The sequence below is a fragment of the Oncorhynchus nerka genome, linkage group LG9b (genome assembly GCF_034236695.1).
Source record: "Oncorhynchus nerka isolate Pitt River linkage group LG9b, Oner_Uvic_2.0, whole genome shotgun sequence".
In the NCBI taxonomy this organism is placed as follows: domain Eukaryota; kingdom Metazoa; phylum Chordata; class Actinopteri; order Salmoniformes; family Salmonidae; genus Oncorhynchus; species Oncorhynchus nerka.
The window spans coordinates 1,272,501-1,285,000 of NC_088424.1; the positions used below are offsets into that span (position 1 = coordinate 1,272,501).

Genomic DNA, 12,500 nt, shown 5'->3' on the forward strand with positions numbered 1-12,500 from the left:
TATGCATATCCTTGCTTCAGGGCCTGAGATACAGGCAGTTAGATTTGGGTATGTCATTTTAGGCGAAAATGGAAAAAAATCCTTAAGAGGATCCGCCCCATTAAATGACTAAAATATCAATTGAAAACCACATTGTCAATCATTTTGACCCCTACCTTTTTGAGAAAAAAGTATTACTTGTTAAATAAAATACCTTTCTCTGAGTATTTTATTATTATAAAATAATATAATTTGGGCTTCCTGAGTGTTGCAGCGATCTAAGGCACTGCATCGCAGTGTTAGCTGCGTCACTAGCGATCCTGGTTCGATATGGGGCTGACCGGGAGGCGGTGCACAATTGGCCCAGTGTTGTCCGGGTTAGGGGAGGGTTTGGCCGGCTGGGATGTCCTTGTCCCATCGCACTCTAGCAACTCTTGTGGATTCCGGGTTAAGCGAGCAGCGCGGCTTGGCGGGTTCGTGTTTCAAGGGAAAAGACTAACTACCAATTGGATATCATATTGGGGAGAAAAAAAGGATTAAAAAATATATTATTTTAAAATGTTTTAGCTCAGTATTTTAATTATTTATTTTACAGTCATTTTTACTCATCTTTATGAAGGGTGTCAATCATTTCAGACCCCACTGTATATTCCGAATGGTGAGGTCATCCTGTATGCAGACTACATGATTAATTCTAAAATCATACACTTCAAACCCTAATAAAACACAATGCAAGTATTGCTTTAAAGTGTCACAATACTCATTAATCAGGTCAAACACTAAATCTAATGTCCTCCTTCCTCATAACGAGACAGAAATGTTACTTACCCCTCTGTCTCGCGACTTGGAGTTAAACTTGACCGTCTTTAGCCGTGCCCTCTCTTTCTTCTCCACCCTGAGGGTTAAGGTCATGAAAGTTCATTAGAGGTCATTAACCTGATAAAATATGTCAGTAACACAATTGATGGTTGCAAGATTATGTCATTTATAGATCGGCAGGTAAGGGTGCTCTCGAACGGCTAGATGTTCTTTACCATTCGGCCATCAGATTTTCCACCAATGCACCTTATAGGACACATCACTGCACTCATCTCTGTATACCCGTCACAAGACCCACTGGTTGATGCTTACGCCTCACTCACACCTATCTGAGATACCTACTGCAGTCCTCATCCTCCACATACAACAAACACCCTTTCATATTCTGTTAAAGGTCCCCAAAGCACACACATCCCTGGGTCACTCCTCTTTTCAGTTCGCTGCAGCTAGCGACTGGAACGAGCTGCAAAAAAACACTCAAACTGGACAGTTTTATCTCCATCTCTTCATTCAAAGACTCAATCATGGAGACTCTTACAGACAATTGTGGCTGCTTTATGTGATGTATTGTTGTCTCTACCTTCTTTCCCTTTATGCTGTTGTCTGTGCCCAATAATGTTTGTACCATGTTTTGTGCTGCTACCATGTGTTGCTACCATAATGTGTTGTCATGTGTTGCTGCCATGCTATGTTGTTGTCTTAGGTCTCTCTTTATGAAGTGGTGTGGTGTCTCGTCGTGATGTGTGTTTTTTCATATATATATATATACGGTGGGGAGAACAAGAAATTGTTCTTAACTGACATGCCAAGTTAAATAAAGGTTAAATAAAATTTAAGTAAAAAATATTCAAGAAACGTTCCCAAAATTCCTGGTTTGGAGCGTTCCCTGTTTGAGGATTCAGAGTTGCAAGATTCACTCCCTGCTTATTCTCTTTCCTGATTCCAGGAATTCAAAATTCAATGTTTGTTAGACGTTTTCAAGGCTCAAAAGTAGTCTTCTTTTGAGTTAACTATTTTGTAAATCCTACTGTATGCAACAATCCAATATGATTTGTTAAAATAAGCACCATGCAATTTCTAGATTTGCAGTACTTTTCCATTAATTTGTGGCCCTGACATACAGGACATCGGACACAGAGAAGTATCTATATCCAGACCACTCAGAGGCTATGGATAAATATTCAGAAACGGTCTACCGGAAACCAAAGCTTCAGCAGGGAGGAACCCAATATGTACCTGAATGTGCCAAATCTATTTTAGAATGGCAAGTTCTTCAAAGGTAAATGTGTTTTGCAGTCACAGCATTAATTGTGTAGGAGCTGTGGACTATGGCAGGGATAGGCAACTTGTCGAGGAGGTCCGAGACACTTTTGTTTTTTATTCTCTCCGTCTAATCAAGGACTGATTCAGACCTGGGACATCAGGAGTACAACTACGAGTTAACCTCTTGCTTCTACTTGGGACGCTTGCGTCCCAACTAGAGCTCTGGAAATGCAAATGCGCTACGCTAAATGCTAATAGTATTAGTTAAAACTCAAAAGTTCATTAAAATACACATGCAGGGTATCAAATTAAAGCTACACTCGTTGTGAATCCAGGCAACAAGTCAGATTTTTAAAATGCTTTTCGGCGACAGCATGAGAAGCTATTATCTGATAGCATGCACCAATACACTACAACAAAAAAGCACAGCAGGGGACGTAAACAAAATAATTAGCATTTCGGCGTTACACAAACCGCACAATAAAATAGAAAACAGTCATTACCTTTCACCATCTTCTTTGTTGGCACTCCTAGATGTCCCATAAACACTATTGGGTCTTTATTTCGATTAAATCGGGCCATATAAAGCCAAGATATCGTTATATGTAGACTGTGTGATAAACGAAAAAAACAGCGATTTCACAACGTAACGTCATTTTTTAAAATTCAAAAAGTAGACGATAAACTTTCACAAAAAATACGTTTGTAATGCTACTTTAGGTATTAGTAAACGTTAATAAGCGATAAAAATCATCCGTAGGCGATGTAAAAATCATTAAAAAAATTCACGAGAGAGCTCTTCCGGAATGATCTGGGCGGAGACCGGAGGTAAGTGGTGCCCCTGTTTCGGTTCAACCAAGAATCAAAGATGATTCAATTCACAAGACTCTAGACAACATGGGGATGCTGTGGGAGTTGAATGCTCGGTCTTATCTAATTCGGCTCACTGTTAACAATTGCTGGAAGTGGCGCAAGGATATTTATTTCCATTTTCTGTGATCAGGTTTTCCTGCGCTTTCCGATGTAACGCACGTTATGTTATAGCCACAGTCGTGATTTAACCAGTTTTAAAAACGTCCGAGGGTTTCCTATCCACACATTCTAACCATATGAACGTACTATATTCCTGGCATGAGTAGCAGGGCGCTGAAATGTTGCGCGATTTTTAACAAAATGTTCAAAAAAGTAGAGGGTAGGAGCAACTAGTTAAAAGAGAAAAACAGAAGGGGGGTTTACCTTCTCTTGCTGGGGATGACACCCACTTCCTCTGCTTCGCCCTCTGGGGTCACCTGCCGAGCCTGCCACCACTCGTCGTCTGAGGCATTCACCACATGCAGGATGTCCCCGAATTTAAAGTTGAGCCCCTGAGAGGGGAGCCCTGAGTCCTTTGTCTTGTCATAGTCGAATAGGACTCTGGAAAGAGTAGGAAACAAGTCACATTCAGTAAGTGTGTTTGATCATTTAGATGTAGTCATCTGGCTGGCATATGGCTAATATTTGATTAACAGTAAACTATAAGGTGTAGTAACCAAACATTATACAACTACCGTTTGTCAGATGCTTCAAGATCACAAAATTAGTACAATGTTAAGATGAGTCCACATCCCACGCCATCGGTTGTGTTGATCCTGCTATATGCCTCAACTAAATGAATGGACAGAAGACCACTGCAAATTTAGAAATCATACAGTGCTTATCTTTACCATTCATTTTAGATTGCAGAATATAACTGAATCTACAAAACAGACGGCCTGAGGTATGGAATTAACTCAGACTTTTGACAAACTTCTAAACATCTGACAAACTTAAGATTTTTGGAGGTTAAGCAAGGCCCTAAAGTGCGACCAATTAAATATTTTGCTGTGCAACCAGGAATTTTAATTGGGGACCACCAATGCGACCCAAAAAATAATCCCAATTTTTTGTTGAACTTTTATTTCTAATATCTGTTGTAATGATAAGGCTTCCTTGTATCACTGTTTCCTGAGCGCAGATTATTTAACATCATGCACCATTAAAACTGCTAGTTTCTAACCCAAACAGTCCAAAAAAAATCTGGCCCCGTATTACTGGCACAACCTTTTTATCTTCTCGTCACAGAAACCATGCTACGGGCCGCTATAAAACTACTCGTGGGTCGCATTTGTTTTACACCTTGTTCAGTCATGTTTGTTACCTCATTAGCTAGCTAGCTATCAACCTGGTAACTTTACCAGAACATCCCCTCCCCCAAAAAATGTATATATTTTTTATTTAACCTTTATTTAAGCAGAGGCCACAATTTGGGGGCACAGAAAGAAAAAGGGTTCGCATCGTCAGGAGATCAATGATCATAGCAATGAATGAATGACAGATGTCTTCATCACAAACTTGACGCTCTAAAAGAGCGTACCATTTTCAATTTAATACATCTCAATAGGAAAATAGTGATTTTACATAATGTAGAAACCTAATATTACACAAATGACTAATTTCAAGACAGGTATTTGTATAAACATTTTTGCTTTTTATAATAAACGTGTATTTACAAGGTTACAATTTTTACTCCCCTTTTCTCCAAAATCTGATTACGATCTTGTCTCATCGCTGCAATGGGCTCGGGGGAGGCAAAGGTCGAGTCATGTGTCTTACGAAACATGACCCGCCAAGCCGCTCTTCTTAACACCCACTCACTTAACCCGGAAGCCAGCTGCACCAATGTGTCAGAGGAAACGCCGTTCAACTGACGACCATAGTCAACCTGCAGGGGCCCGGCCTACCACAAGGAGTCGCTAGAGCGCAATTAACCAAGTAAAACCCACCCGGCCAAACCCTCCCCTAATCCAGACGACGCTGGGCTAATTGTGCGCCGTCATATGGGACTCCTGGTCACGGCCGGTTGTGACACAACCTGGGACCGAACCCCAAGCTGTAGTGACACCACAACTGTTAGACAGCTGCCCAACTCGTGAGGCCTCTCCTCATTTTTTAAAGTTAGGAGCACCAGTGCTACCAATTAAACATTTTAATTTTGAGCCCTGAGTGCAAGGTTAAGCTGTAGACCTTCAATCTATTTAGAGCTGGTGATGTCTTTTAGTTTGTTTTGGAGTCATCTCCACCCCCTTAGAGCTGTCTGACACATGCACCTGTGCATCACACGGTGACGTCATTTTGAATATTGAATAGCTCTCCGTGTGTTTATGCTAGAGAATTACTGTTGCAGCTCAAACCCTTATTTCCGCAGATATAACGTTTGCGCCGATTCCATAACATGGGGCTTGTGATAGCGGAATTTATCTACTCATGAGAGGATCTGGACAAGAAAATCACCACGAGATTGTCTGTAAAACCCCGAACCGTGTAAGCTACAAACCAATATATCACAAATATTGAAAGCGGAGACTCTCACAAAGGTGTTGGTTGTACTGCTCTACGAAGCACACCAGCTTCAAGGGAGTCGTCAATGTAACCCAGTACCAGGCTGTAGAAATTGCAAAAAGTGCAAAGGGGGAAAAATGTGCCCAAAATAATGTGACCAAACATGGGTCAAAATATTTTTCCATAAGTTTTCTTATACACTGCATTATCAACAGTATGTGGACACCTGCTTTTCGAACATCTCATTCCAAAATCATGGGCATTAATGTAGAGTTGGTCCCCCCTTTGCTGCTAAGAGTCCAATGGCGGTGAGCTTTACACCACTCTAGCCGACCCTTGGCATTGTGCTTGTGTCCGTGCGGCTGCTCTGCCATGGAAAACCATTTCATGAAGCTCCCGACGAACAGTTGTTGTGTTGACATTGCTTCCAGAAGCAGTTTGGAACTCGGTAGTGAGTGTTGCAACCGAGGACAGAAGATTTAAGGCGCTAAGTGCTTCAGCACTCGGCGGTCGCGTTCTGTGAGCTTGTGTGGCCTACCACTTCACGGTGGGCCGTTGTTGCTCCTAGATGTTTCCACTTCAAAATAACAGCACTTACAGTTGACTGGGGCAGCTCTAACAGGCCATGAATTTTACAAACTGACTTGTTGTAAAGTAAAAGCCAAATTCAATGGTTCATAAAAATATTTTGTTATATATTTTTTGCATACCAATAAGGGTCCTAAAATTCAAAATCAAGTTGCCAAATGATACATTTTACGACCATTTTAAAACAATTCCACCTGTTAGCTTAGTCGATATTGCGATCTAAGGGCTTAGACCTACTTAGTTTAAAGCTAATGGTCATTTACATTTCGGGGAACCTCTTTAGGTCTTACCTAACGTAGAGTGACCTCTTCTGGCTGGTCCGCAGCGAGCCCGACCCCGAGCTGATGCTGCTGTTCATCATCTGTTCTCGCAGGTCATGGATCTTGGCTTCAAATCGACTGTACTCTGAAAGGAAAACATAAGCAAAATAGACACAATATTGGCTTAATTCATTAAGAAGAAATGCAATTTTTTAAATTAAAAATGTACTAAAAGAAACAAAAAGGTCACGTCCCAATAATCTCTCCTTCCTCCCAAAGTGTGTTCACTTGTTCCCTTCACGGATTTGAAAGTAAATGACTGGTGTAAGAAATATAGTAGAAACTCCCCCAAGCCCATTCCTCTACCAATCCAATGTGTTTGTGGGAAGTAGTGAACGAGAGTAAACTTAAGAAACAAGATATTATTGGGACACACCCTATAATATGGGGTCCAAAATTGACACCCTTGAAAAAGATGAGAAAAAATGACTATATAAAATAAATATATAAAAACAGGGAAATTATATTTTATACTAAAACAATTCCCCACAGAAAAATATTTATTTTAACAAGTAATATTTATTTTCTCAAATAAGGTAAGGATTCAAATGATTGACACCCCTGTTTTTAATACCTTTCAATACTTCACCTGGTGAGGATAATGGCACTGAGCTTTTTTCTAAAATGTTTTATGAGATTGGGGAACACATTGGGAGTGATCTTACACCATTAATTAATTTTTCCAGATTCTTGATATCCTTTGTCAACGCTTATGTACTGACCTTCAATTCAAACCACAGGTTTTTAATGATCTTCATGTCCGGAGACTAAAATGGTCATTGCAAATTGAGGTGTCATGTATTTATGGATGCCAAGGGAAGCCAGGCTTCCCCCAAAAATTGACCAAGAAAATAAATGTCCTTCAATTTGCAAGAAGCTGAATGCATCTAAACAGAGAAAGCATCTGAGCGAACGAAACAGCGCCCCCCTGTCTCAGTATGTGTAGACCATTATCTGATGCTGTCTAGTCAAAAAGAGTATGACATTGTTGCCACCCGTAGCGCTGAATATCTAACTCTGATATCAAAAGGTTCCACAATTGACAGTGCATTTCAGAGCAAAAACCAGGCCACGAGGCCGAAGGAATTGCCTGTAGAGTTCCGATAAAGGACCTTTTTGCCACATTTTGCTACGTTACAGGCTTATTATAAAATTGATTAAAAAAGATAATCTACACACAATACCCCATAATGACAAAGAAATTTAAAACATTTTTCCAAAAACAAATGAAATACCATTATTTACATAAGTATTCAGAACCTGTGCTATGAGACTAAATTGAGCTCAGGTGCATCCTGTTTCCATTGATCATCCTTGAGATGTTTCTTCAAGTTGATTGGAGTCCACCTGGGGTTAAATTCAGTTGATTGGACACACCTGACTACATGGGGCGGCAGGGTAGCCTAGTGGTTAAAGCGTTGGGCTAGTAACCGGAAGGTTGCAAGTTCAAATCCCTGAACTGACAAGGTACAGTTCTGTCCCTGAACAGGCAGTTAACCCACTGTTCCTAGGCCATCATTGAAAATAAGAATTTGTTCTTAACTGACTTGCCTAGTTAAATAAAGGTAAATAAATAATAATAACATAAGGTTGAGAGTGCATGTCAGAGAAAAAACCAAGCCATGAGGTCAAAGGAATTGTCTGTAAAGCTCCTAGACATGATTGTGCCGAGGCACAGATCTGGGGAAGTGTACCAAAACATTTATGCAGCATTGAAGGTCTCTAAAAAACAGTGGCCTCCATCATTGTTAAATGGAAAAAGGACATCCAAGAGCTGGCCGCCCGGCCAAACTGAGCAATCGGGGGAGAAGGGGGAGAAGGAGGTGACCAAGAACCCGATGGTCACTCTGACAGATCTCTATAGTTCCTCTGTGGAGATGGGAGAACCTTCCAGAAGATCAACCATCTCTGCAGCATATCAGGTTTTTATGGTAGAGTGGCCAGACAGAAGCCACTCTTCAGTAAAAGCACATGACAGCCCGCTTGGAGTTTGCCAAAAGACACCTAAAGACTCTCAGATCATGAGAAACAAGATTCTCTCGTCTGATGAAACCAAGATTGAAATCTTTGAACTGAATGCCAAGAGTCACATCTGTGGGAAACCTGCACCATCCCTACGGTGAAGCATGTGGGAATGTTTTTCAGCGGCAGGGACAGGAGACTAGTCAGAATCGAGGCAAAGATGAACAGATTAAAGTACAGAGATCCTTGACAACCTGCTCCATAGCACTCAGGACCTCAGAATGGGGTGAAGGTTCATCTTCCAACAGGACAATGACCCTAAGCACACAGTCAAGACAACGCAGGAGCGGTTTAGGGACAGGTCTCTGAATGTCCTTCAGTGGCCCAGCCAGAGCCCGGACTTGAACCCGATCGAACATCTCTGGAGAGACCTGAAAAAAGCTGTGCAGCAACACTCCCCATCCAACCTGACAAGCTTGAGAGGATCTGCAGAGAAGAATGGGAGAAACTCCCCAAAAGCAGGTGTGCCAAGCTTGTAGCTTCTTACCCAAGAAGACTCGATGCTGTAATTGCCTCCAAAGGTACTTCAACAAAGAACTGAGAAGGGTCTGAATACTTATGTAAATGTGATCTGTTTTTGTTGTAATAAATTAGCAACAATTTCTAAAAACCTGTTTTTGCATTGTCATTATGGGATATTGTGTGTAGATTGATGAGGGAAAAAAACAATTAAATCAAATAATATCACAGTTTCAAAGCATATGAACTAACAGGTTATAGAGCAAACAATGCAATTGGCACAAACTTGGCATGGGTCCTCAAAAGGTTATACAGCTGCACCATCGAGAGCATCCTGACTGGTTGCATAACTGCCTGGTGTGGCAAGTGCTCGGCCTACAACCGCAAGGCACTGCAGAGGGTAGTGTGTACGGCCCAGTACATCACTGGGGTCAAGCTTCCTGCCATCCAGGACTTCTATATCAGGAAGTGTCAGAGGAAGGCCCTAAAAATTGTCAAAGACTCCAGCCACCCTAGTCATAGACTGTTCTCTCTGCTACCCCCAAGCCATAAGACTCTTGAACAGCTAATCAAAGGGCTATCCAGACCTCCTCTTTTACGCAGCTGCTACTCTGTTTATTATCTATGCATAGTCACTAACTCGACTTACATGTACATACAGTGGGGCAAAAAAGTATTTAGTCAGCCACCAATTGTGCAAGTTCTCCCACTTAAAAAGATGAGAGAGGCCTGTAATTTTCATCATAGGTATTCTTCAACTATGACAGACAAAATGAGAAAAAAAATCCAGAAAATTATATTGGAGGATTTTTTATGAATTTATTTGCAAATTATAGTGGAAAATAAGTATTTGGTCACCTACAAACAAGCAAGATTTCAGGCTCTCACAGACCTGTAACTTCTTCTTTAAGAGGCTTCTCTGTCTTCCACTCGTTACCTGTATTAATGGCACCTGTTTTGAACTTATCAGTATAAAAGACACCTGTCCACAACCTCAAACAGTCACACTCCTAACTCCACTATGGCCAAGACCAAAGAGCTGTCAAAGGACACCAGAAACAAAATTGTAGACCTGCACCAGGCTGGGAAGACTGAATCTACAATAGGTAAGCAGCTTGGTTTGAAGAAATCAACTGTGGGAGCAATTATTAGGAAATGGAAGACATACAAGACCACTGATAATCTCCCTCGATCTGGGGCCCCACGCAAGATCTCACCTCGTGGGGTCAAAATGATCACAAGAACGGTGAGCAAAAATCCCAGAACCACACGGGGGGACCTAGTGAATGACCTGCAGAGAGCTGGGACCAAAGTAACAAAGCCTACCATCAGTAACACACTATGCCGCCAGGGACTCAAATCCTGCAGTGCCAGACGTGTCCCCTGCTTAAGCCAGTACATGTCCAGGCCTGTCTGAAGTTTGCTAGAGAGCATTTGGATGATCCAGAAGATTGGGAGAATGTCATATGGTCAGATGAAACCAAAATAGAACTTTTTGGTAGAAACTCAACTCGTTGTGTTTGGAGGACAAAGAATGCTGAGTTGCATCCAAAAACACCATACCTACTGTGAAGCATGGGGGTGGAAACATCGTGCTTTGGGGCTGTTTTTCTGCAAAGGGTCCAGGACGACTGATCCGTATAAAGGAAAGAATGAATGGGGCCATGTATCGTGAGATTTTGAGTGAAAATCTCCTCCCATTAGCAAGGGCATTGAAGATGAAACGTGGCTGGGTCTTTCAGCATGACAATGATCCCAAACACACCGCCCGGGCAACGAAGGAGTGGCTTCGTAAGAAGCATTTCAAGGTCCTAGCCAGTCTCCAGATCTCTACCCGATAGAAAATCTTTGGAGGGAGTTGAAAGTCCAGCAACAGCCCCAAAACATCACTGCTCTAGAGGAGATCTGCATGGAGGAATGGGCCAAAATACCAGCAACAGTGTGTGAAAACCTTGTGAAGACTTATAGAAAACATTTGACCTCTGTCATTGCCAACAAAGGGTATATAACAAAGTATTGAGATAAACTTTTGTTATTGACCAAATACTTACTTTCCACAATATTTTGCAAATAAAAAAATAAAAAAAATCCTACAATATGATTTTATGGATTTTTTTCTCTCATTTTGTCTGTCATAGTTGAAGTGTACCTATGATGAAGTGGGAGAACTTGCTCAATTGGTGGCTGACTAAATACTTTTTTGCCCCACTGTATTACCTCAACTAACCGGTGCATACGCACATTTTGTGCCTCCGATTTTAACTATGTGAACAGAAAAAGGCTTCCACTATTTATGCGCAGGTGATAGGTTATGTGATGCGCAATATACCCTGCTGAATGTGGTGGTATGGTGGCAAGGTGGAATGTACAACTCTTTAATTCTACAGAACAGCAATGTTAGCCTATACGACTATAGGTTTTGAAAGCTGTTGAGGATGGATGGCTTGTTGATGAGTGTTGCCTACATATTTAAGTATATTTTCCATTGCTAAAGCAACATAAATTGTCCTAATGCTCCTCTCTTCGTAGCAATGTTTTTTTTCTTACTGGTCAAGCCACAACTGAGCAAGCCAAATAAAACCTTTCGTCTGTACTCAATCTCTAACACTAGCACCTCTTTCAGTCTGAATGTTTTTTCTTTGCTTTTTTTGGTTGCGCCGTTGTATTTCGTGGTACGGTGTTGTATTTTCCCCACAGCTTTAAAGGGATGATTTTGACCATATGGTTAATTAGGGTAGTTTTGAAATGCAAACATCAATGTCATGCACGAGCACATGAACAATTGGTATTGATCAATGTTATCTCCTAACGGTGTGCGTATGACACTCGTAGGATTGTTTGATAAATCACACTTTTTCTATGGGTACGACCATTCTAAATTCCGTTAGTAAGTAGTACTTTAGAATAGTTTTTACGCAATATTGATAAATGACACTCCAGGTGTTTACATTTGTTGGATGACATAGAGGTCTTTGGTGATGCACAACAGTGGTGGGTTTTGTTTTGAAAGAACCCCCACACACCTAGTGTAAAATATGGTGGTGGGTCTTTAATGTTATGGGGCTATTTTGCAAACAGATTTGGGTAAACCCAGTAAAAGGACATTTTAGGATATAATCTGTTTGCCTGTGCCAGGAGGCTGACACTTGTCCAAAAGTGGATCTTCCAGCAAAACAATAACCCCAAGCACACATCAAAATCCACAAAGAAATTGTTCATTGACCACAAAATCAACATTTGGCAATGGCCATCTCAGTCTCCAGACTTTAACACCATTTAAAATCTGTAGTTTGAATTGAAGAGGGCAGTCCATAAGCACAGACAAATTATATCAAGGATCTGGAAAGATTCTGTATGGAGGAGGAATGGTCTAAGATCACTCCCAATGTTTTCATAAAACATTTTAGAAAAAGGCCCAGTGCCGTTATCCTCGCGAGGTGAGGTATTAAAAGGTATTGAACACAGGCGTGTCAATAATTCTGACCCCTACCCTTTTGAGACAAAAAGTATTACTTCTCTGAGCAATTGTATAAGTAAAAAATAATATAATTTCCCTTTTTTTGTGAGCATACAATATAGCTCAATATTCAATTTTTATTTTTTAACAGTCATTTTTGGTCATCTTTATCAAGGGTGTCAATAATTTCAGATCCCACTGTACATGTGCAGGTAGGTGATAAAGGGAGCGCTTAC

At 41.0% G+C, this 12,500-nt stretch overlaps 1 protein-coding gene across 18 annotated transcripts in view; it reads right to left on the minus strand.

The window, feature by feature from the left end:
• LOC115114090 (discs large homolog 1-like protein) overlaps nt 1-12,500 on the minus strand; it is a 281,300-nt gene that overhangs the window by 35,805 nt on the left and 232,995 nt on the right. For all 18 annotated transcript variants that reach the window (XR_010461748.1, XR_010461749.1, XM_065013249.1 and 15 more), the window contains 3 exons: nt 6,297-6,411; nt 3,298-3,474; nt 808-874 (listed from right to left, as the gene is read on the minus strand). Coding sequence is in view for 16 of the 18 variants with exons in the window: in XM_065013249.1 (XP_064869321.1) it covers nt 808-874; nt 3,298-3,474; nt 6,297-6,411 (359 nt within the window). In the remaining 2 variants the exon portion in view is untranslated. The remainder of the gene's footprint in view (nt 1-807; nt 875-3,297; nt 3,475-6,296; nt 6,412-12,500) is intronic.